Genomic DNA, 26283 nt, shown 5'->3' with positions numbered 1-26283 from the left:
CACGGTATATAGATTGTTTATTTTAGCCCTAAATTGTGTTTAGGAATAAAGTATACTTGCTAGTATATACTAAAGTATATAGCCAGTAAACTCCTGCGGAGGCCTTATATAACTTTCCAGTGGTTGAAATATTGTTGGAAAGAGAATCGCAGTGAGGAGATAGTGATGGTGTTTGAAAACATATACACCGAAATGTCTACCCCCATTTGTCGATGTATATATACTGAGTTTACTTTAATCTTAGAGGATGTTCAGGAAAGTATACTTGCTACTTAGTGAGCTACTGACGCTGTCTTAATAACCATCGTGCAGTTGATATGCCTTTAGCTCAATCCTATATAAATATTTAGCTTTGTATTTGTTTATAATATAACATACCCAGAGGGAAGCGTAGGTGATGAAATAAAGGTTTATTTAGAGGTTTTATTGTGGTAAAAGAAGGACAGATATAATAAATATATCCCGTGTTTAATTATCAACCCATTTCTTGGCAACTTTCTAAAAGTTGATCCAAATGAATGGTCACTGGTTAGGTAAACCTAGAAAAATAAGAACTATAAAATATACTATTTATAAACAGCCTAATGTATTAAAAATATTAAAAACTGCATTGTATTTTAATTGATAAATTAGCTTTAATTAAGCATTATACGGTATAACTTTATTTATAAATGGCTGTACCTTTATAACTGAACTTATAAGATTATACAAATTCCTAATAATAATACAAGGGAAAAATACTGTTAAGTAATATTACCTATTATAATTATACAGTATATAAAAAATGCTAATACTTTAATGAAGGAGAAGGAAAACGCCAATGTGTTAAATAACTAATTTTTGGATGTAACCTACATCCTTTTCCATGGTACTGTATAAAATGTTCAGAATATTGTATATAGTACCTTGAGAAAGGGTACAGGATACATCCGAAAATTTGTTTTTAATACACTTACACATGTATTGGGTCTTTCTTTCACCTTCATTCAAGCACTACGGCATTGTAGTACGTTTCTCCAATGCTTTAATGTGACATGATACTAAATCATTGAAAAAGACAAAGCAAATAACAGCAATTGTTACAATTCTAATGACAGTAATAGATATATATTACAAGACACAGGAGACAATTTATAGAAAACTACCTTCCCTAGTGATATATAGCTTAATCTGAAGGTTTTTCTTTCTTTTTTTAAGAAAGGCCTAAACAAACTAACAGTGTTCTAAATAGTAGACATGTTTTGGAAAATGAAGAAAATGACAGATACATACAATTAGAAAGATGAGACTTACATATACATAATATAACCATTACTTAATAATGCCAAGTACCCAGCCACGGGTATACTTAGTAATGCCAAGTATCCAGCCAAGGGAATACTTAATAATGCCAAGTACCCAGCCAAGGGTATACATAATAATGTCAAGTACCTAGCTTAGGGCATACAGTATTTAATACTGTCAAGTACCTAACTAAGGGTATACTTAATAATGTCAAGTACCCCACTTCATTTAATATCACCTTTAAAGGACGAGTCTTGCCTTTTATATATTTGTTTATTCTCTGAAAATCCCTGACATTTTCCTTTGTTGAGAGGTCTTCTAACCTACCATTTTATCAGTGATTTTTTTCTTCTGCTGCTGTCCACTCTAAATGGTATCTAATTTTCCAAACATTCAAAAATTATTCTAGAACTTTGTCAAGTGTTCTGTTCTAATTTACAGTACTTTCTTAAGTGACTATCTAATGCCAGTTCATGATTGCTTATTTCTGTTGTTGACTTACATAGTTTTTTGCTTCTTTCTCATTTACGACTTGTGCATATTTATTTTTTACTTCATCTTTACAATTGTCCAGTTCTCTATTAACTTCCTCCACTTCAGTTGCTTATAAACGTTAGCCTTGACTAACTCCTTGCATTAGCTAGCCTGAATAGTTTCTCTTAGTTCTTGTCCATATCTTTTTATCCTCTTGATTACTTCTTCAAATTTGTATTCCCCCCGTTCCTTTCATTTTCCATGTCTCATTTTGTTTCAAGTTTCTTTATTTGTCCTTCTGGTCTCCTTACCTTATCTATCAAGTTGCCAACTTCTTACAAAGTGCTTCCCTGTAAAAGGTTAATTTTAATAATAATATCTTTATCTTCTATTTCTAATGTAAGAAATTTTCCTTCGTGAATCTTTTGCAGATCCTCAACCATCACCAACCTGCCCATAAAACCTCCATTCCTTATTTCTTCCCTAGTGAAATCCTTCAATTTTGTGTACCTTGTTGACAGTTCAGTACTCTTCGCATCAGCCATTTTGTGTTTTGATCCTCGTCTGCTTCTCTGTGATAGACCTTGTTAAATGTTTTCCAAGATTTGTATGTTTTTTTCAATAATTAACAACTTCCCACCTATATAATTGATATTGGTGTTCTAATATATGGGACACCATTGGGAACCTCTCTCCCACACTACCACCAGGAATGTGTTAATCCTTCAGCTCTTTGTGATATGTCATATTGATGTGTATAGTTGTGCTGATGTTTGTTGACGGTAGTATGTAGTGGTGTTGATGAGTGTATGGTAGAGTAAGTGCATGATGAAGTGTATGTTGAAGCTGTTGGTTCCCGTGGCGCAGTGGTAACACACTCGCCCCGTGCTCCGTGAGCGATTTGGCCTGGGCTCGTATCCTGGCAGGGGAGGATTAACTAGGCGCCAATCCTTAACTGTAGCCTCTGTTCACCCAGCAGTGAATGGGCACCTGGTTGTTCAACGATTTGGCGGGCCGTATTCCAGGAAAATTCAGGTTAAGCACCTGCCCGAAACGTTATGCATGTTAGTGGCATAATGAATATACATTATGTAAATTCATGTAATTATGAAATTACATGAATGTACAAGAATGTAAATGTACAGTGGAGATAGTGAGTGAATGGTAATGTTGGAGAGTGTATGGTAAAGCTGAAATGATTTTTTTCATGTATAGTCCTGCACGGTCTTGGTGAATAAGAGCGAAAAGTTTAGAAGTATTTAGTTTCTGGAGAAAAGGATGTAAAAAAAAGGAGCTCAGATCTGCTCGTCTCTTCCACTTACAAACGAGTTGGCACAATGCGCTCCATGAAATTCCAGACTCCAGCATTTGGCGTCTGGCCAAAACTTTGTCACCTTGACAGCAACGCTCCTAGCCTGTGACAGCTACTGGGTTTCATATCATCTATAATACTATTTGAAATACTCAAACCTAAGTAAATTTTGATTGCTCATAAAAATATAAGTCAAAATTGTATGAGTTTTCCAACCCCTAGAGCATTACAGTACTAATACTAGTATAACATACATACATTAACTGAAAATATAGGGCGATATTCAGACTAATTTAGTGACACTAATTGGTGGCCCGATTGTTATTTTTTCATTATTATTATTATTATTATTATTCGCACAAAGAAATCCCATTAACGTGATATATCAATGGGAAACCCAGTAGGAGCCATGGGGAGGATTCGAACTTGCACATTGGGTACTCCTAAGCACACGCCTTCGATCACTTCACCACGACATATTCAAAAAGCAATGCAATATGGGATTCAACTAAATAATCCAGGAGTCCTGAGGCAGTGTGTAAAACCCAAACTTTGATACAGTGGAAACCTTAAGACCGTTAAAGGAGTCACATGAATCCCAGGTTGTATTGCTTTTTAGCATGTCGTGGCAGAGTTGGTTAGGGCGTATACTTGGGAGTACCCCAGTGTGTACGTTCGAATCCTCGTCATGGCTTCTACAGATTTGTCTTATCATCACCATCAAGGCTTCTACTGATTTTCTCATCATCATCATCATTATTATTATTATCTTTGAGAAGAATGGACAGAGGTCGACAATAAGGCTGATCGAAGCTCCACTCATCTAATTTTTCTCAATTCTGAAATAAAAATATAAAAGAACAATCAAACCACCGATTTGATGTTTCCACAGTTCCACATAAATACAGCCCATATACATCAAAATGCTCCATACAACACATGAAACCTCTATTTAATTAACTATTTTGATTTTTAAAAATGTGGAAAAACGGCACTAGACACCAAACACGACGCCTAGAATCCTCGTTTGACACACTGATATTGGCATGCATCATCATAGTGACTTTTGTTGAGGGAAGAACACAAGGGAGTAAGCGAGAGTTGGCAGGTAAAGTTGGCCAGCAAAAACCGTCTCAAAGCCCAACACTTGTGGCTAGGCGCTAGAGACCAGCCAGTGGAACACACCTGAGCTTTGGGGAAGACTTCTAAACAAATATGTTCTCGTGTAATGATATGCAGTGTGGCTGTGCTATATATATGTTATGCACATTGTTGTATATGCAAAATAAAATATACAATCGTTAACATATATATACATATAGTTTTTTTTGCAATCAATAACTCGCTATATATAAACTTTCCAAACCCAATATATTGATATATTAATCTATATAAAACAACACTGAACATTGGTTCTATGACTTAGCAAACAGGTAAACAAAGTCTCTTGGTCCACACTGAAGTTCTCTTTTAAGACACTGCACTCGAATCCTTAGAATAAAAATATAACAGATGATTGAAACGTGTTACAAAGCATGAATTTACTCAAAGGAAGTATGCTATTTGTACATTATTATTGATATTCATCAATTTATATATTGAACAATTTAATATAATAAGTATGAAACAATATGGCAATATTTCGGTCTTTTTTTACTTCTATTGATAACGTCAAATTATCGACAATTAAAGCAATAAATTACAAACTATCTAATTTATGTGACAATAAAGAAACATCAGATATGTTTAAGTTATTGCAGGTAATTAAAACTATTAAACTTCATGCACTCCTTGACAATGCATGGTTAACAAGATTCAAAATTTATGAAACAATTAATGCTTGCAATGTATAACAAACTAATATGGTTAAAAAACAACGTACAACTAAATTTTACGATTTTCAAGTTAAGGTTATATTTGTTTTTAAATATGCATAAAATAAATATTAGTGCTTTCTACATATTACAAAATGGATTACCTGTAAAAAAAGCCGCATCCAATTAGTGAACCCTACATATATATACAACCCGTACAACAAACAATATACAACAAATTTTACAGTAAGAATAAGTCTAATGTTATCATATTAAGTTTTATTTTTATGATTAGAATAAATCTAATCATAAAATCTAATCTCATATTTCATAAAAAGCTTTACCACGAAACTTGACATAAGCCAAAACAATTATGCAACCCACCTAACCTAAACCTTCGATTTGAAATTTACAACAAAATTATTGCTCTTCCAACATAGGCGATGAGGAATCGTTTACCTATTCAGAGCAGAGCCACCAACCCGACCAAATGTAAACTGTTTCAACATAATTATTTGAACACCCTCCGTCACTGTATGTGATAACAGTACGAAAATATACGTGAATTTATAGACAACTCTATAACAAATGTTCAAGAAATGTTCAGATATTTCAGTCAAAATGGTCTATCACCAGAAATTTTAGCCAAATATCCCCAGTTTGGTAACTGTAGATAGTAAATGTGGGTGATTGTAACTTATCCACTGCTGCCCACTGATTTGGGAGGGATAAACATGTCAATTGCGACATTAGCTCACCTCATATACAAGTTGCTTAGCTTAGAGACTGTACTTGTGGTTGGTCTTGAACCCACTAACAATGTAATAATATACTGTACATTACAATTTGTAATTAGTTCATCAAAGCTGCAACTTGCTTAGCTAAATGAATTGTGGGGTTCAGTCCCTGAGCCCATTATGTGCCTCTGTAACCCTTTCCACTACCGCCCACAGGATGGGTATGGGGTGCATAATAAATGAACTAAACTAGAACTGCGTCAGTCAATAACCAAGAAGGCCAAAAACTTGAGAAAACTTTGGTATTCAAACAAGTGCTGCTAACCAATTCTAAACTTTTAATCAATTATAGTTACTTAAAAAAGGATCTATGTCTATTTAAATTTAAATTACGTTTTAAAATTGGTTCTGAGATTATCATAAGAATTAATTCGTAATAATATTCACTATGTAAATACTATCATATCATCAATATCCCAAAGTTTCAGTTAATTAGCTAAGATAATAAAGGTTATATCTTTTAAGTGACCCCATTTTTTACCGTGCTAGTTTCTTGAATATTAAATTAAGTCCACTACGAGATCACCAAAGCCCGTGCTACTTGGAACTTTTGTTCAGAGTAGCTGAACCTATAACAACAACGAATATTAAAACATACTAGACTATAGAAAACGCATTACAACACACAAAATAAGCCTTATATTGTCAAACATTAGTAATGAAAATAATAACTAATATGATTCTATATTACGTCCTTAATACAAATAATAACTTCGTAAGTAACAGTTTTAGTGTGTTAATTTTTGTTAAAGATATGCATATGAATGAAATGTCTCCCCTGCTCACAGCTCAATGGAAACACCCAATACACCAACAGACCACAAATCCTCAATGAAGTATATACTTCATAACAGCTGCCAGACAGCAGGACTGTTAGATAAGGTTGTGTCCTCAAAGGGCGCCGGGGCGCTCTCCCGGAGGTACTTGTGGTACACCTGGTGACAACGGTAGGCCACCACACCAGCCGCCACTATACATACTCCTGCAGGAAACACAAGCTTATATCATTATCGTAAAGTTATCCTTAATATGCCAGTATTAAAAATATAACTGTTATACAACATACCAGAGTTCACAATGATATCACGATAACGAGAAGCTATGAATAAGTATGGTGTTGAAGAGGCGAGTTGATTTCATCGTAAACCTCAATATGACTACAGTACGTTGACCAGACCACACACTAGAAGGTGAAGGGATGACGACGTTTCGGTCCGTTCTGGACCATTCTCAAGTCGACAATCGACTTGAGAATGGTCCAGGACGGACCGAAACGTCGTCGTCCCTTCACCTTCTAGTGTGTGGTCTGGTCAACTTACTTTAGCCACGTTATTGTGACTCATCGCCTGAACGTACTACAGTACTCTATTAAGAAAGCAATATTTGGTTTAACTTACTACAATGCTGTAGTGCTTGAATGAAGTATTACACATATATTGGAGGTTTCCTTCAACCTTCAAAACAATATTTATTGGTACTAATGTAAAACACGCCTTAACACCATATGGAAATTACAGGAAACTAATCACTAAACAAAGCATTATTCCCCATTATTAGACTGAATAATTTAGTCATAGTTTGTGCCTTTAAAGCTAATATAAATAAATGATTAGATAACTTCTTGAGTTTAATTATACCGTGTTCACTCAATCAATACAAATAAACATACTAAATTTCCCTGGGAATGTAAGTGTAAAATTAAAATCTGTGAAGTTAATCTTTATTTCGCGCATAAGTTGAAGCCTTTGATTTACTCTCTACGCGTAATTTAGATATGACCTTGTATCGTACTTTTTGTTTTTATTAATTCGGTAACTTTCAATACTTTTCCAAGAAATTTTAAGTAAAAAATTTTTAACAGCATTAATGTTTCAACATTTGCAATTTTAGTTAATGCAATACTAGAATTACAATGCCCTTACCTCAAACAGTATAAATGCTATTATTATTGTGTCCAGGACTTGTGATAATATGTTTGCCACTAAATAGTATTGTTTTATGTATCTGGTCATGCAGATATTATTACCGTCCAGCTTCAGCCTACACATTGATAACCAGAAGTCAGTTCAACAATTTCCCTGGACAACAATACTAATGAACGCATTGATAAAGAAGCCGTACACAAAGTCCTGTACAGTGACGTCAGTCCAGTAGTTTTTTCAGTTTCTCTCAAAATTGACGCCATATAAAGTGGCATTATTGTTTAAAATTATGACAAGTGAGCCACACGGGCGACTTGACAATGTGATATGACGGGGGGGGGGGGGGCGACATAGTGGCTACGGGCTCACCATAGCCCGTGCTACTTGGAATTTTCCATTCCAGGTAGCGAATCTTTAACAACAACAACATAGTGGACATCCCCGCAAAGCAACATAATGCAACATTTCAACACCGTCTATTTAAATTATAACAACAAGGAATAAGGAATACTGAAATTTGAATCATTTTTAGCTGGTTCTATGAAATAAGCATACTTTAAAAATATATACGTGCAATACTGCATTATAGCAGATGAATATACAGTACATTCTATATAAATAACATATTATACCTCTTAAAATTAGTAATTCAGTAGGGTTAATAACAACATTTTAATTAAATTAATTGCAAAACAAATTAAAAACAATCTTACGATATTAATGACATGCTGGTAAATTGAGGCAAGCAATAGTGTGTTACGCTCTCGATATAATAAAAAAAAATAGTCGATATAAGTACAGTATGTAAACAAACATCAATTATTGAGTAGATTTGCTGATGGCGTTTAGACTTTAAGGCTTTAAGAATCTATAAGAAGCGAAACATCTTTAATAAAAGCTGCTACTTTACTTGGTGTTTCTTATCATTCTTATCAGCACTTTGTAACGTAATCAAACAAACAAGCAGCTCATCTTTAATATTAATACAGTACTTCAGAATTAGACAGCTGTTTATAAGCTGTCAGTGAGAATGCAGAGCACTTATTTAAAACTGCCGTTATGCTTTTTGGGAACACTCAATACAGAAATGTACAAAAAGCAGGAATAACTACCCAAAAAGTAATTTTATACAAATAAAAGTATTAGTGTAACCAACCTCCAGTGCAGCCGAAGACACTGCAGAGAATCTCGATAGAAACGTTGGGGAGAATGTTAAATGCTAGTCCAAGAATTATGAAAGCCGTGTTGAGAAATGTGTGGCCAATGCTGAGCAGGAACACTGCTACCCAGAAGAGCATCACCATGTCTGTGTACAGCCAGAGAGGAGCCTCGTGCTCGTCCGGCATGTAAACATGGACCGTGCAGCTCGACTCCTCTAAGTACACCGGCATCACTATCATTCCAGGGTATATGTCTATAGTTCGTAGGTCAGCCAAATTATCCACACTGCCACTCTTCCTGGAGTTCGTTGTGGCTAGCGTGTCCACGCTGCCACTCTTCCTCGATATCCTTGTGGCTAGATTATCAACACTTCCCGATCTTCCAGATTTTGCTGTTATCTCTCCCATGTTTATCTCGCAAATCTTTCCATTACAGTAAGTTTCAGCGGGCACTACGGTATCACAGATGGTGACCGTGTTCTCGCAGGCAGCCATCACCCGCAGAAGTTCTCCCCCGGAACCCAGATCGAGGAGGGCAGGGGCGGCACCTTCGCCTCGAGCCATACGTCTGGCTTTAGCCATGACAGTGTCCACCTGTCGGGCACGGTATTTGGTGTATCTCTTATACCCGACTGCCGATACCACTGTCATCATCGCTGAAAATTTTCCAGAAATGAATTATACAATCGGATGTGAACTTACTTGTCACTGAAACTAAAACACAGCATTATGGAATCATAGAGAAACAGGCATACAGCAGTTATACAGATAAGAACGGTCATGTATGAAAGAACAATGGAGTGAATAACGAGAGAACGCCTGTTAGATTAAAAACCATTTGGAAGTGTGCACGAAACAGGTGGGGAATGTGAACAAAATATTTAGGGCAGTAAACAGGCTGGAGTGTAATCAAACCAGATGAACATATATCAAAACAGCTGGGAGAAAAATATATAAAATGGAAGCCTAAACAGAACATGCATTAAATGGAAGCAAAACAGTCGAGAATGTAATGAGAACAGGTGAGAGTGTAATGAGAACTGGTGGGAGTATAATGAGAACAGGTGGGAGTATAATGAGAACAGGTGGGAGTATAATGAGAACAGGTGGGAGTATAATGAGAACAGGTGGGAGTGTAACAAGAGTGAGAGTGTAATTTGAACAGGTGGAATTATAGAGAACTGGCACGGGTAATCAGAACAAGCGGGAATGTATGCAGAACAGATGGAAGTGTAAAGAGTGATAGGACTATAAGAGAACACTTGATAGCGTATTTAAAACATGAGGAACACGTGGTAGCGTAATTAAAACATGAGGAACACGTGGTAGCGTATTTAAAACATGAGGAACACGTGGTAGCGTAATTAGAACATGAGGAACACGTGGTAGCGTAATTAGAACATGAGGTATTGTACGCAAAACCCGATGCAGTTTAAATAGAACAGGTGGAAGAGTAAATGGAACAGACAGGAGTGTAAAGAGAACAGGTGCATTTATAACGAGAACAGCTAAGAGTACAAAAGAACAGATGATAGTGTAGGCCTAAAGCGAACAGATCGGACTATAAATGGAACAGCGAGGTGTGGAAATGGAACACGTGAGTGTCAAGAGAAGAGGTTGGAGTGTCAGACAAATAAGTGGGATTCACAAAACATGCGGGATCGTAAACAAAAGAGGCGCTGAGTGCACTCACCTCCAATCAGTATGAGCGTGGAGCCGACAACAGCAGCGGCCGTACTCGAGCCGTCCACAGCCATGGTCACCACCCCTTCAAACACGGTACTGCTGCCAGTGGCCATGCCCACGATCGCTGCACGCTGCAACACACACACACGTCGATACACTGAGTATCCGGACACACGACTACAGTGCAGTATACGTCGATACATTCAGCATTCAAGCATAACACATACAGCAACACACCTCGGTATACTAAACATTCAGGTATGCGACATACTGCATATATATAAACAATCTCAATACATACACCAAACTCGGTAAATGAGCTATCCAAGCAATATGGATCACACATATAAGCGGATAAAACAAATCTGGGAAGCACACTAACATATGCGACAGTAAAAATCAACGGGTCGTTAACGGAACATAACGATTAATAAATGGAAAATAAACCAAGATGAATACTCATGAAGAAGTCTGGAACGAAACCCATACTACAGCTTCAGGGGCTACGGACACCGGGTAGACCTTATATAAGATTTGTCACATGATAAACATGTAATTTTTCATAGGTGCACGTCAAAGTGGAAAATATAATTTATACCATTTCATCTGCACGTAAATGAAGCCACGGAATGATTTTACCGGAATTTACCTGGGGAGCAACTAACACTAGTGGCCTCAACGAGGACAGGAAGCCGGCGGCTTGTCGAAGGTCCCCCAAATGGTATATGATACAACATAAACCAAACGTATATCGGTTTCACAAAATTAACACAAATAGAAACCATATGGAATGACACCAAACAGTCCAGGATGGACCAAAACGTCATTACTTCCAATATTTTTTTTTTTTTAGATGTGTGGGTTTTACTGTGTTTCATTTTCAACTCCGTTATTGTGATTTACTGTCTGACACAAGATATAACGTTAATATACATAACAAAGTCATACCGTAAAAATCACTTAAAAACAGTTTACATAAGTTGGTAATATTCTAAGGCTTGATTTTTTTTCGTAAAAAGTTTAAGCGTTTAATACTCAAAGACAAAATATTATTTTACGTTGTGTGTGAATATATAATATGGTTTGTATGCTTGGGTTAATGTTTGTATTATTTAAGTATTATTTTGTATTATTTGCATTTAAGGGACCCGTAAAGACAGTCGGGTTCGTTATCGACTCACAATCGAAAATTCAGGGTTCGAGTCCCTGGCGGGACAGAAATGGTTGGGCGCATTTTCTAGTGCCCTAGCATCAAGTAGCTACCCAGGAGTTAGTCAGCTTGTTGAGGGATTGCATCCTGGGCGCAGTCAGTAATTCGACCTTGGGGGAAGGGGGGGAACTTCGATATAAACCTAACGTGTATGCATACACTCTGGCTGCCTGTCCCCTGCCAAAACGAATTATTATTAAATTATTATACTTTGGGTATCAACAACGTATCAAGGTCAACAATGCCAGCAATGAGGTCATAATTAACCAAATATAGTACGCTCTTGTGGTATTGTTCTTCTGTAACTACAGTTCCTAATGCAGTGTAATAGAAGTCAGCGAATTATCGTATTCCATTATGTATTTCATAAGCAAAGCATGAAACAGATTCGCAGTATTTGTTTATATTATTTCCAAACGTGTTTAACATATATAAAGTTAGTGTACCCGGTTGTGCCCGGGTCTCTCTTCTCCCTCCCCCTACCTTCTCTCATCTCTCTCTTCCCCTATCCCCGGTCTCTTACCCTCTCTACCTTCCTCCCATCATACTGAAGCGTAGTAGTTAATGGCTTCATTAAGTGTAACACCTGAACCTACAATTGTCCCTTTATCTCATCTTCTTTGTACAGTATGCACATTCTTATGAATAAAATTATTATTATTATTATTATTATTATTATTATTATTATTATTATTATTATTATTGTCTTACCACGTCGCTTAAATTACATTTTGATGAAATTAATGTGATAATGTTCATTTTTATTGCATTTGTTAAAATTTTATGATGTCTATAGGAAACTTGGGTGAACTATATTTTCCAGAAACATAAGACATACTGTAAACTGAAATAATACGCAAGAGATCATCAGCTTAAATTATCAAGTATAGAATGGTGTGGAGAAACTCGACGACATTTATCAATATCACCTAAGGAGACAAGATCTAAAATTTGCATATAAGCTATCAACATATATTCATTCAACAGCCATATAGCTATCACTACCGAGGCAGACTCCATAGGCTTAACAAATCTTAAACAAAGTACTGGTATTGTAAACTTAACAAAAATATGCTGATAATAAAGTCAATCTCGTAACTGAGGGTGCAGATATCAAAGAGTGCATTTGCCTATATCAATGTGCAATGTTGCATGTCCTCATAAGAAGGGCGTAAAGTGTGGTGTGTGGGGGAAGAGTGCGTAAGGTTGATTTTGAGCGTGAATCCTCGTACTCACAATGATTTTGCTGACTGGATGTTCCCATCATTAGTAACAATAACTCATAGCTCGTTGGTGCCTTTCTGTAGCACAGTGGCTTCCCCATCCTGTCAAAAGCAGCATTATTTCACAACTCACTTGATAAAGATTTCGATATTTTCCAGGAATGAAATAATAACATTATTTTCTTACCATATAATTTTACTAGTGACCTGTATAAAAATATTCCAAAAAAATAATATTTGTATCAAAGCTGATGAGGCTTGGAAAGATGAACTTATAAACTACCCATAAAGTGGGTAGTCTTGTGTCAACAGATATTAACAATAATGTGAGATAATCGTTCACTCACAGATATTAAAACTACTTGTAGTAAGTAGAATGCAATTTGACATTAACTCAGCTGTTGTGATCTCATTTAGCCATACATAGGACCAAATATTATTATTATTATAATATAACTTGTCAAACTCAAATGATATTTAGCATTATATTATCAAGTTTAAGTGCAATGATTCTCAGCACTATTTGTTGTGTTTGCCGTTGATAAATACTGCAAAGTACATATGCGAACCAAGGACACGAGGCTTCTAAGATTTTGGAAACCTTCAGTAATCTCAATTTTAGGCTAGATAAATGTAAATATCTACCACATCTCTACATATAACTATACAAACATATTATATATATATATATATATATATATATATATATATATATATATATATATATATATATATATATATATATATTTATATATATATATATATATATATATATATATATATATATATTTATATATATATATATATATATATATATATATTTATATATATATATATATATATATATATATATATATTTATATATATATATATATATATATATATACTTATATATATATATATATATATATACTTATATATATATATATATATATATATACTTATATATATATATATATATATATATATATATATATATATATAAGTATATATATATATATATATATATATATATATATATATATATATATAAATATATATATATATATATATATATATATATATATATATATAAATATATATATATATATATATATATATATATATATATATATATATATATATATATATATATATATATATATATATATATAAATATATATATATATATATATATATATATATATATATATATATATATATATATATATATATATATATACACACAACTACACAAACACCTATACACAGACACTTTTGCAAGAATATTTTTAAACACATCTATACGAGAAGTTCTATATACGCACCACATCTCTACATATAACTATACAAACACCTATACTCAGACACTTCGGCAAGTACATATTTAAACACATCTATACGAGAAGTTTACATACAAACCTATGGATATTTACATTATTCATAGGAAATGTAGGAAAAAGTAACACGCTTCCGTCTGATATTATGGACTTGTCGACTGCATAATGAACCTATCGACGGTAAGAGTACGATAGTCCTGTCGAAGTTCCTCAGCAGGACTGAAGAACCTCGACAGGTTCAACACTTCTTTTGAGGAACCTTCAACACTTCATATCAGAGGAAGCAAGTAATTATCAAAAAAAGGCGCCCAGCCATATCAGACGAGACCTTGTTACTTACTGCCTATTTCCATAACGAGATAAATAAATGCATTTATTTTCCAAGATGCGTTACTGATCAACTTTATAAATACAGTATACATATACTCACACATAAATACATATACTGTCTTATATCCACATATACGCCTACACATGCATACGTATAAAGGGAGCTTTCTGTATACTTACCTTAAAACCTCTTTTGATGAGTACATCGGTGACCTCGCTGGTGGCAGAGGTGGACATGATTCCTCTTGCGAAGACCTTCACTTTGGCGGGCGGGGGAGGTCAACTGGGGAGAAAACAAGGTCCTGGCTCTTGAAGAATGAGCCACTGTGACTTTACAGGAAAGTCCACGATGGTGTCAGAGAGCGGGGCCTCCCTGACGTCACAAGGGTAGGGGCCTCGATGGTGTCACAAGAGTAGAGCCGCGATAGTGTCAGAAGGGTAGGGCCGCTATGGTGTCACAAGGGTAGGGCCTCGATGGTGTCACAAGGGTAGGGCCTCGATGGTGTCACGTGGGTAGGGTCGCGAAAGTGTCACAAGGGCAGAGCCGCGATGTCACGGGCTGGGCCACAACGGTGTCATATGAGGGCCACGATGGTGTCACGAGAAGGGCCACAAAGGTGTCAGTGGCTACGTTAGTGCTATAGGAGGGCCACGGCGGTCAAAGGGCACGACAGTATCACAGAGCAGGGCTAAGTTGGTGTCACAGGAGTGCCACGATGGTATCATAGGGCCACGATGGCATCACAGAGCCACGATGGTGCCACAGGGCCACGATGGTATTACAGGGCCATGATTGTATCGCAGGGCCGCGATTGTATCACAGGGCCACGATGGTATCAAAGGGCCACGATGATATCACGACCACGATGGTATCACAGGGGCCACAATGATGCCACAGGAGCAGGGGCCACGACAGTACACCAAGGTAAACAACACAATTCTCCTACAATTACAAGGCCAAGCTTGTGCCACGGGGAATGAATCACATTGACGTTACAGGGGAAAGGCCACGGTGTTCAGTCACTACTTAATTCCAATCACACAAAATTTCAAATTCACGAAGAATGACCTGCAAGTTCCGGCACAACTCTTTAAAATATTACAGAATCCACCAGCTTCAAGCTCTGATAAAATAATGCATTTGTATACTGTACAAAAACGGTTCACAGTTGATTTTTTAGCTTTAAGTGACGATGAGAAGACTAATTCCAAGTCGGAACTAGGTTACTATTGATGTCCCGTCGAAGTGTCCAATACTGCATCGAACTCTACTGAACTCTATACTCTATTCTGTATTCGCTACAAATTCAAGGTCTGTACTCTGGTACACGTTCGAGTCATATGCCTCTCTCAATTACACGGTGGAGAGGAACGATTTGATTCCAAGTTTCCTTATGTCCTGTCCAGGCTCGAGAGCACCTGGATGCCACTCTTATTGTGTGCTGATGCCAACTGGCTCTTCTGTCCAGGACCTGCAACGGATCAGCCTGAGTTGGGAAGTGTGCATGTAAAAAATGGTTACTTTCACTGGCAAAAAAATTACACTGAAAAGAAGGTTATTAGTATGAAATATTGTTCTATTAAATTTAAAACTCTGAACTTAGCAACAGCAGCAATTAATAATATATTGTGAATGCTAATACAATCGTGGAATATAAATTCCACGAATTAAAATAACATCACTATTTTTAGTATTAAAATTGCAGCAAAATGGACCACGAAACGTCATTATGGTGGAACATTTTATGGTCATTTGTTCATATATGTGTGTATATATGAAGAGCGAATTTCAACGGGCAGAAAAGATAAAGTGTAATGGCAAGCCTCCAGAAGCCACGCGGCAGCTGATTACAGCCAGTAACAAGGTCTAAAAAGAGCCTAGCCCAAAATACACCTGTGCCGTGATCGCCTCTCAACTCAATTTTGGAACAAATTTCCTATTCAATGATAAAATCTAAGATCCAGCTGACGTTATAATGCTTACTTTTATGTGGACGCCACTGTATTTTTCTTGGGAGTTACACAATTCACACATTTCAATATTGCAGCCCGTGAACGAACGAGCTCTCACACAAATGGAAAAATGCCTTGGATTAAATATGAAGACCTTCCACAGCTCTCTGAATATACTTTTGGTAAATGGTTACCGCAATAAATAAAGACAATTTTAATTTAGAGAAGTTAAAAGCAACTGCGATAGCTTGGTACAAGTTTATAAGCCCCAAATAATGCCAGGATTGCCACACAAAATGTTCCTGTTAACAAACAACATAATGACGATGGTAATGATGGAATATAACCACCCAGTTACACTTACAAATTATCAAAATTACTGTTTCATATATAGTTTCATAACCTGCAGAAAAGGAAACATCGAAATACATAATGCTAAAGCAAAATATCACAGGAAAAAGGATAAACATATATACAAAGTACCAAATCGCTCCTAGACACATACTGTATCTTGAAATGTTTTCTATGTATCTGAAACGTCTGTCAACACCATAATAAAAGTTGGACACGTTAACAAGAACCCATACATGTTATTCTTAGAACGTCGCATTTTTAACCTAGCTTAATTAACAAAGGCTCCTCGAAATTTCACATCACATTTTGGTAACTACACTCACATATCCAGTAGTTTATTAAATAACGGCCTGTGTATCCCTATCAATATATATATATATATATATATATATATATATATATATATATATATATATATATATATATATATATATTGCAAACAAAAAATACATTTAGAATTTCGTGCCACATTTTTTTTTTTGGCCTCAATAGTTGTATCTGAAATCCATTATCCTTACTGATTTTCGCATGTAGATGAGTCGGCTTACACCACATGAACTTCTCTTGATTTATCAAGAGGGAGTAGCTTGCCACGTACACAAGAGCGCCCACAAGAGGCCGAAGAGCCAGGTGGTATTACCGTAGAGGCACACGAGGGAGAGAAGGTCTGCCTGGCGTCTCCCGGGTTTGTTTACGTGACGTGGACGGCTGCCGGCAACCCAAATACACCTTTCTATTTACACTATATTTTCTTCCATGCTGATATGTATGTGGTGAATTACAGTTATACATTGGCATTCATCCGTAATGTTTTACATATTTGCCATTAGGTTAGATGAATATGGCTTACAATAATGTTATTTAGCAATGTTTTCATGATGCCAAACATCTGGCAGGCTGGCCGCATCATTGACGTTTAAAGAGACAATTGAACGTTCTAAATTAAATGACAGGTATTTACCTGCAAATAAACACGGAACAATTTCCGCCCATATATCTTGTAGATATGAAAATGTTGTATTGATAACCAATATTAGAGTAACGAAAATCAAACAAAAATGCAATGCTTCAGTCTTAAAGTCAGCAACAATTTAATAGCGTGCAACTATGGGGGCGCCATATTTGAAATATTCATCGCAACACTATTCTCACATGCGATACATATATTTACATCCTGTAGATGGTTGTTTATTGTGCACCCCATATTCATCTTCCAGGTTGTAGTTTATTGTGCACCCCCAGCAGTAGCTTGTTGCATTCTTCACATTCATGCTATGAGCGGTAACTTTTTTGCACCCAAACTCCTGTGAATGATAATTAGCTTTGCACCCTCACCCTGCGTGTGCAGCAGTTTAATGTGCATTCATACTCATTCTGTGAGTGGTAGTTCATTGTGCACCACTTACTTATCATCTGAGCAGTTTTGTTGTGCACTTCACTTATACTGTTAGTGGTTGTATTTATAATTAACAGTGATGTTAAGACTACTCAGTAGCTCGATCAATAAAACTTTGGCATCACACGGGTAGGGTCCATGATTCAAGAGTCCTACAGCCCAGGTGAAAGGAAAGTGGTGTATCTCTTCATTTGTTTACCCACAACTATTATAAGGTTGCTTCTTCACTGTCTTATTTATGGATGTTAATGGATCCATATTCCACAATATTGTTCGTCTTGCTCATATCCTTTTCATCTAATAAGCATACTGTACAATATTTACTACATCAGCACGTTCCTCACATGACTAAATGTTCTCATTATTATCTTTCACCAAAATTCATTTGTACATTATCTTTATATTCTCATAACCATATTTGGAACTTATATTGATCATAATAAAAAATGCTGTACTACAGCATTTTTTTTGTCATATAAATAATTGGTTGATGATATAAAAGATACAAGTGTAAATGATGCAATAAATAACAGCTGTTTAATATTAACATTTATTTATTTCACTTATACTGAAACACATTACACTGTAACGTTAAAAGATTTAACCTTTTTCTTCTTTTTTGGAGAATCTTCAAACATGTCATCGCTAATTACAAGATTCTCTGCACTTGAGTCTGTATTCACTTCTTTCTGTCGTTTAGATTTTTTTACTTTCTTTTTGTGTGTAGTAGAAGTGTTTAGAGATGAATCAATATCCAATGCTTCCTTAGCCTGGCTGCCATCATTTAAATCCATTGATTCACGCCGCTTCTTCTTTTTCTTCTTCTTTGCACTGTGCGTCAATGTTTCATCCACTCCCTTGTCGACTGTATTTTTGATTACTTCAGATTCCACTGCATTATCTGTCATAAGAAATCAATATGTTAACACATGATATCCATGATATCCATCTTTTATATTTCTCTGTAGTGCCGCTAAAAACTTAAATAAAAAAAAAGAGGATATTAATGTTACAAGTAAATGCAAAAGCAAGATACAGTGCAGAACTTACATATTAACGAAGATATTAACACGAGAATAGAAAGACATATACAGTACAGTACTGTACTTTGCTACAGTTAAGATATTCGAGTCACCAAGGCAAATATCTAATGACTGTAGATTTAAGATCATTATCTCAAGATAACCTCAAGAAAGGCAAAAACAATTTATGGACATCTTCAAGATCTGGGCACTTAACAAGGTGCATAACCATGTGAAACAAGACAACTTGGGCATTAAGAGAAGGTAGGGTTTCTTTCCATCAAACTACCATGAGTCAACCTAGTACAGTATGGCTAAAAGGCACAAGGCCAAATAACTCCTATTTCTATTTCATCTTATCTTGAGACTTTTTCAGGCTTAACGTCCCTGCGGTCCGGTCCTAGACCAGGCTTCCAATTTGTTACACACCCCCAGGACGCAGCCTGTAGCAGCTGTCGAACTATTTACTACTAGGTAACAGGAGCATCAGGGTGAAAGAAACTCTGCCCATTTGTTTCCACCTCCACTGGGGATCGAACCCGGAACCTCAGGACTACAAATCCAAAGCGCTGTCCACTCGGCTGTCATGCCCACTTCACTAAATTTATTTGACAAATCTACCAATTTAATTCTGCATCATGCAAATAAGGCTGAATATGACCCAATAGTAATCTGTGAAAGGAATAGATCAGAAGATCTTGCTTTTAAAGACCACAATGAAGTAGCTGTCACAACTGCAAGAAAAATGACAGGTTGGATAACAAGAACCTTTCAAACAAGAGATGCCATACAAATGATATTTTTTAAGACACCAGTGCTCTAAGATGGAATATTTTTGTCCCATTCAAAGCTGGAAAACATGCAAAGGTCTTTTAGTGTCAAAATCCACTCAATAAAACATTAAATTGTTGGGACTGCTAAAAAAATGTAAATCTTTATTCTCTAGACTGAAGGTGAGAGATACATGATCTACAATTGGAAAATATTAGAGGGTCTGGTTCCAAATCTGCACACAGAAATAACTCCATATGAAAGGTATGCTGAGAGAGAATTATCAACATCAAGACTTTTTCAACACCCCCCTCCCACTACACATAAGGGGCATAACTGGCTGACCTCTCACAGTGTTCAAAAGAGAACCTGATAAACATCAGACTACTGTACCAACCAGGAGGCCTGGTCAGAGACTGGGCTGTGGGGACATTGATCCCCAGAACCATTAATAGGTAGATAACAAGTAGGAGGCACATCGGCACATCTATTAAATTTATCTTACATAATGACTGAGATTATACATGATTACTGTTATCAAATATTCTGCCACGATAAGATGGGAACACACTTGCTCAGAAATGGAAGAAAAGTCTTGACGAAAAAAAAAAAAAAAGTCAGGCTTTGAAATAAACAGAGTTAAAAATCTATCCTTAGCCATGAAAATGCATAGGAAGAAACTTATTCTTGATCCTGAAGTACCCTTCAATTTTAGTGTCACTAAGAAGCAATATAATACAAAAACTGGTCATATCCAAAAAGGTGCTAAAGAACATTTCTATTTCTACAAAATAGTACTGCATCAGAGCCTATTTTTTAATTTATTTTACAGTAATATGCATTTTTTGGTACACGTACAACATTAATGCTTAAATACAAATGCCGTTTCAAGAGGAGCCTTCTACACTCACCTATGCTACTCCAGAAGTTCCTCTCTTTTATATCTGTCGGTGGTTTGTGCTGAACACACCTAAGGTCATCTATATTTATTCTTGAATGATTGTCAAGGTCTCCAAGCTGGCCTCTGATCATCACACGACCCTTGACCATCGAGTTGACTGAAATTAGACATAATGTAAAATATTTTAATAACTGTAATAAGTTATTAAATTTGTATTGTAGTATGTATCTAATATTTCTGAAACATGCATCAGTGTTACAACAATTATGAAACTAGAATTAAATGAACCTTTCCGATACAAACCTGCGTGTAATTCACCCTTTTCATCAGGAAGAAAAAGGGTGGAAGTGTCATCCGCAGAAGAATTTTCACAAGTCACAATTCTGTATTGTTGTTTCTGCACAATAAGGTTTTGCTCTTTTGTACCACCAATAACTATGTGTGCATTTACCAGGTTCAGTGGATCTAACTGAAAATCAAGAAAACCATTTTAAATCATGGGTGGCAAAAAATGGGTTTCCAGCATATCTTGGTATACACATAGGGCCATGTAACGAGTAAGGGATGGAGGAGGGGTTAGATTTTGGATAAGGAAACAGATAAAAATAGTGGAAGGGGTGGGAGGAAGAGGAGGAAAATGTGAAGGAGGAAGAAAAGAAAAAGGTGGAGCAGCAGAAACACGTGGAGGAAAAGGGGCTTGCCTAACAGTGTCTACCTACTGATTAAAAAGAAGTGAGGTCTAGCTACTATGCCCTACTTAATGGCCTTGTTGCACCTGTTACTGTATATTATAATTTTAACTTTCCTGACATTAAAAATTTAGGGTCAAAACTGACCTTACAGTTGTTGGAGGTGGCTTCCACAACTACAGTACTGTACTTCTTTCAGTACATTCCACTTATTAAATACCCACACAGGCTATGAGTACTTCCTTCCATTTTTAGTACATTTATTTATATTATCAGCTTCCAGATATGTTCTCTTGCTCTATTTCCAATTTAGAGGCTTTTTGTATGTAATAATCATTTTCCCTATGTTCTCTCGTCTAGATTTGTGCTACTGTGTTCCTGTAACCATATTGCTGTTCAAGGCAATCATGGTTGCCCCACAAAAAATGGGATGATGATGTAATTGACGACCTCAATCCAAGAGCCATAGCTCTTGCGTTTTCACAAGGGTTACATCAGGCATCATCTATATGTGCACAGAAAAATAGTATTCAAAACAAGGTTTTTGTCTTCCTATATTATTAAAAATCATGCCTTGAGAATAGGATAAATGCCTAAAAAATCTTGTCACTTTTCAAGATGGCTTTGGTACCGTCTTTTGATAATCACCTACTTTTCAAGATGGCAGATGTTTATTGCAGACCTCAAATATCAGTTTGGAACACCCTGTAACGGCAAAGTTTCAAAAGTTGCGCAAAAATCCTAAAACATTCTAGGATGATATACCAACCCGTCCTCTCACCTAATACATCTCATTTTGTACATTGCCAGCAGTGTTAAATGTTATGCAAAATACCTAAAACATTCTAGGATGTTATGCCAATCTGTCCTCTCAATTAGCATGTCTAATTATGAAAGTTATGGTCCCAGTGTACAAAGACAAAATACAAAATACTGTACAATGAAAAGAAGCAGCTCTCAAATATCCTTGTTTTCTATGCATCAGTAGGTTAGGTGCATTGCTTTTGTTTGTACATTTCTGGTTATTTTAGCAATTTGTACAATGTGGCAATCAAGAGAATGGACAAGCATCTTAAGACGGTATGCACATTTCAAGAGTTAAAAACCTTTCACCTACTTGTCAAGGACATAAATTCCAAGACAATACTCCAATTTAAAATTTGTCTGGAAAACATCCTCAGGAATAATGGGGTTGCTTTAACAAGCTGCCAGCATCTCATCCTTGCCGAGGCCACTAGAGTTAACGGCCTTCAGATAAATTCAGGAAAATGCAATGTTCAACCAAATTCACTGACCTTGATAACAGGTACTGTAATTGAAACTGGTAAATGCTGCCATCTGTTCTTGATACAAATAAAATGTCACCCCTTAAGCAATACTGACAAGAATTTGCAAAAATTACTTTTATAAACCTCACACTTATAGCCATTTCTAATTTGTATAATTATGGTATGTGCTACGTTTTACATGGTAATCCTTCATAATTTGATGGTTCTAAGTTGCCTTTTACATGGTTAAATATTGTATTGCAATGTCCATAATACTTGCACTTCCATGAGATTTATTTTTATAGGTCACATAGTTTAAGGGTTAATAATCATGAAAGGTGTTTCAAGTTTAAACTCAGTTTGAAAAAGTATGAGCTACATTTAGTTTTTCAAATATGTGTATCACCTTTCAAACTGTAAACTAAATGTTAATCACTTTATGCTGAAAATGCAAATCTGATTTGGATAGCTGCATACCTGATAATTCAGCCATAATTGTAATGATTTGTTAAGTTGTTATAAATAAAGTTAATGATTCTGATTCCATTTTCATGACATTGCATATTAATAAATACAAATAAATAGGGCTTCACTGCCCAATTTCAATTGGAACTTGTGTAAATGCAACAAAACTCATTGTTTTAAGTCAATACAATGGTAATCTAATAAATAGTTAATAAAAGGGGCAAAACCCTAAGTTATTCTACAATAAAAACAAACTAAAAACCATTCACTTACAGTTTTACTTGGTATTGCAAAAATGTACAATTCTGTATTGGAATCCAAGTTTTGCACCTTAGCAGCGCCCGGCTCCTCAAGGAAACTATAATCATCTGGTTTATTGGTTACCTTACTCAAAATCTGCAAAAAATAAAAGAATGATAATAAAAAATAAATAAATTATTGCTTTTACACAATACATTTGCTTTGATTTATGAAGAATTAATACCATGGAAAAAATATACTGTATATAAATAAGCCTTGCATTATCAATTTGATTTCTCTGGTTTTTAGTATTACTGACAGGGCTAAAAAAGTATTTTCACGCAAACAGGAATTCACAAAAAACGACCAACAATTTGATAGCTTTATAACTAAGAGATGGATATTCTTTTTGGAGTGATATCCAAAATTGAGACAATGATTGCATTTTATGTCTGGACACCAGAGTGACATCACAAGACAATCAGCTTTTCTTTTTCATGAGGATCAAGTGCACATGATTTTATATCTTCCAAGAAGGGATTATTAATCCAGAGATTATTCAGAGATTATCTGAATAATGTCTCTAATCCAGAGATTATCCAGAGATTAATCCAGACAAAGCAATACTTTGTATCTTACCATGTATGGGGCCTCGAAGCCTGGTGGATAGCGCGCAGGGCTCGTAATTCTGTGGCGCGGGTTCGATTCCCGCACGAGGCAGAAACAAATGGGCAATGTTTCTTTCACCCTGAATGCCCCTGTTACCTAGCAGTAAATAGGTACCTGGGTGTTAGTTAGCTGTCACGGGCTGCTTCCTGGGGGTAGAGGCCTGGTCGAGGACCGGGCCGCGGGGACACTAAAGCCCCGAAATCATCTCAAGATAACCTCAAGGTGTATGTATGTACCTTACCTGAATAAAAATTTATTTATTTATTTATTTATAGATTACCTTTATGAGGATCTTCATTTTCAGGGAAATAATTATTAAAGTTTTCAGCTAATGGCCTTAAATGTTGATTTATTATGTTATATATGACTTTCTGGCTGACATTAGCAGCATTGAAAAATTCTACCAAAAGTGGAAACATTTCTGTATCTTCCTCTTGTATGCAACTATCCCAAAGAGTCATTTTTTTTTAATGCATCCATTTTATTTTCCAGTGTAAAAATATTTGTACAAGACCCCTGAAGTTCATTAAGAATATTAAGTTCATTAAGAGTGCTAAATACATCCACCATACACTAAAGCTTAGCCATCCATTCCTTATTCAACAAAGACTCTTCTAGATCAGATTTTCACTCTCACAGAAACTGCAATATTTCTTCCCTCAGTTCAAAAAGGCATACAAGACCCTTTCCTTTCAATAACCACCTCACTTCTGCATAGAGAAGGAAATGTTGGTGGTGAGTCCATTCTCTCAAGCAGCATTGTGAGAATATCCCAACACTGCAACAATGCAGTGCCCGAATCATGAAGTGGCTATATGATTGCCTAACCTAACACAGCCTAACCAAAGCTAATACATTCTAACGTAACAATATACAGTACAGTACAAGTACAGTTCAATCCCCGACTGTCCATGTGGTTGGTTACCATTCCTTCCCACCTGTCTCATCCCAAATCCTTATCCTGACCCCTTCCAAAGTGCTATATAGGTGTAATGGCTTGGCATTCTTTATTGATAGTTCCCTTCCCTTTGGAATACGAGCTTTGTTGAATCGTCTCGTGAATGACTTAACTGTACCCATTTTCACAATTACAAAATGAACTTTGTCGAGATGCCTGTTCTCAAAGAGTTATACAAGAGTTCTCACATTCTTGTAAGGCACGCATTGCATTTTGGGCAGGTCCTTAATTCAAATTTTTCCCCAGAATACGACCTGGCAATTCGTTTAACAAGCAGGTACCCATTCACTGCTGGGTGAACAGAGGCATACAGTTAAGGATGGACGCCCCAGGCCAGAATGCTCGCGAAGTGCTGGGTGAGTGTTTTACCAATGCACAACGGAGACTACATTATACGACAAAGAATACTGGGAAGACGGGACACCCACAAGCATAGCTCTCATCCTGTAATTACACTAAAGGTAATTACAATGTGACTGCAAACCTCCAGGTCCCAGTTGCTCCTTGTTTATTATTTTACACACATACAAGAAAGCACAATGGGTTGTGAACGTATACTTGCTGGTGATGATGTGGCAGTCTTACAAAGCCACTAACACCCCACAGCATTTCGGACAGGCCTTAAAAGCTAACACAGAACTTGATACACAAGAGTTTTAAATGACTTTTAATCACGCTTACCCTTTCTGTACCCTTCAATTTTGGTTCTGCTTCATCAGCTTGTGTAAGTTCTTTGTTCTGTGACGGCGCTTCCACACTATCCTCATCAGAGGAATCACTATGCGCCATTATGATATAATAATGTTAAGTGAGGTGCATGAGGGTCGGCGGCCAGCTGCACGTGTCTGTGTTTACCTCCACAAGTCTTCCAAGTTCCAACTCTTAACTTGACTCTTACTCGAAGAACCTATCACACCTCTACCTAAAAATAGTCTCATACATAAGTTTTATTTGTAATTATTTAGTTAAATTCATTTTAGATTTTGGGGTTCAGTTCCTGTGACCCCCTCTCTCGCTCGCTCTCTCTCTCTCATTTTATATATAAATTTATAAATAAACTTTTTAT

General features: G+C 36.1%; 2 protein-coding genes across 5 annotated transcripts; both read right to left on the bottom strand.

The window, feature by feature from the left end:
* Positions 1-409: 409 nt before the first annotated feature.
* On the bottom strand, positions 410-17548 carry LOC123755393 (uncharacterized). 4 transcript variants are annotated; one of them, XM_045737989.2, is made up of 6 exons: positions 17357-17548; positions 14712-16003; positions 12896-12984; positions 10457-10580; positions 8760-9419; positions 410-6663 (listed from the first exon to the last, which is right to left on the bottom strand). In XM_045737989.2, the coding sequence occupies exons 4-6, from the start codon at positions 10560-10562 to the stop codon at positions 6527-6529; spliced, it is 903 nt and encodes a 300-aa protein (XP_045593945.1). In that variant the 5' UTR covers positions 10563-10580; positions 12896-12984; positions 14712-16003; positions 17357-17548; the 3' UTR covers positions 410-6526. The 4 variants fall into 4 exon arrangements, with proteins under 4 accessions (XP_045593945.1, XP_069160697.1, XP_045593944.1 ...); XM_069304596.1 differs by lacking the exon at positions 12896-12984 and having other exon boundaries at positions 410-3909; positions 6501-6663; XM_045737988.2 differs by lacking the exon at positions 12896-12984.
* Positions 17549-18770: 1222 nt separating this feature from the next.
* Positions 18771-26113, bottom strand: LOC138352254 (uncharacterized). Its single transcript, XM_069304595.1, has 5 exons — positions 25899-26113; positions 23624-23746; positions 21232-21397; positions 20939-21085; positions 18771-19135 (listed from the first exon to the last, which is right to left on the bottom strand). The coding sequence occupies exons 1-5, from the start codon at positions 26004-26006 to the stop codon at positions 18813-18815; spliced, it is 867 nt and encodes a 288-aa protein (XP_069160696.1). The 5' UTR covers positions 26007-26113; the 3' UTR covers positions 18771-18812.
* Positions 26114-26283: the final 170 nt, after the last annotated feature.

The sequence above is a fragment of the Procambarus clarkii genome, chromosome 52, assembly GCF_040958095.1.
Source record: "Procambarus clarkii isolate CNS0578487 chromosome 52, FALCON_Pclarkii_2.0, whole genome shotgun sequence".
NCBI classification, from domain to species: domain Eukaryota; kingdom Metazoa; phylum Arthropoda; class Malacostraca; order Decapoda; family Cambaridae; genus Procambarus; species Procambarus clarkii.
This window is presented reverse-complemented; position numbering and strand designations above follow the sequence as displayed.

Excerpts from the sequence above, each read along its gene's own strand:
- LOC138352254 (XM_069304595.1), bottom strand. The coding sequence starts at position 26,006 with ATGGCGCATAGTGATTCCTCTGATGAGGATAGTGTGGAAGCGCCGTCA. Across the intron at positions 21,086-21,231 it reads AAAGGGTGAATTACACGCAG|TCAACTCGATGGTCAAGGGT; the intron begins GTTTGTATCGGA and ends GTCTAATTTCAG. Across the intron at positions 19,136-20,938 it reads GAACTTCTGGAGTAGCATAG|ATAATGCAGTGGAATCTGAA; the intron begins GTGAGTGTAGAA and ends TTCTTATGACAG.
- LOC123755393 (XM_045737988.2), bottom strand. The coding sequence starts at position 14,768 with ATGTCCACCTCTGCCACCAGCGAGGTCACCGATGTACTCATCAAAAGA. Across the intron at positions 9,420-10,456 it reads CACGCTCATACTGATTGGAG|CGATGATGACAGTGGTATCG; the intron begins GTGAGTGCACTC and ends GAAAATTTTCAG. Across the intron at positions 6,664-8,759 it reads TGTCTTCGGCTGCACTGGAG|GAGTATGTATAGTGGCGGCT; the intron begins GTTGGTTACACT and ends TGTTTCCTGCAG.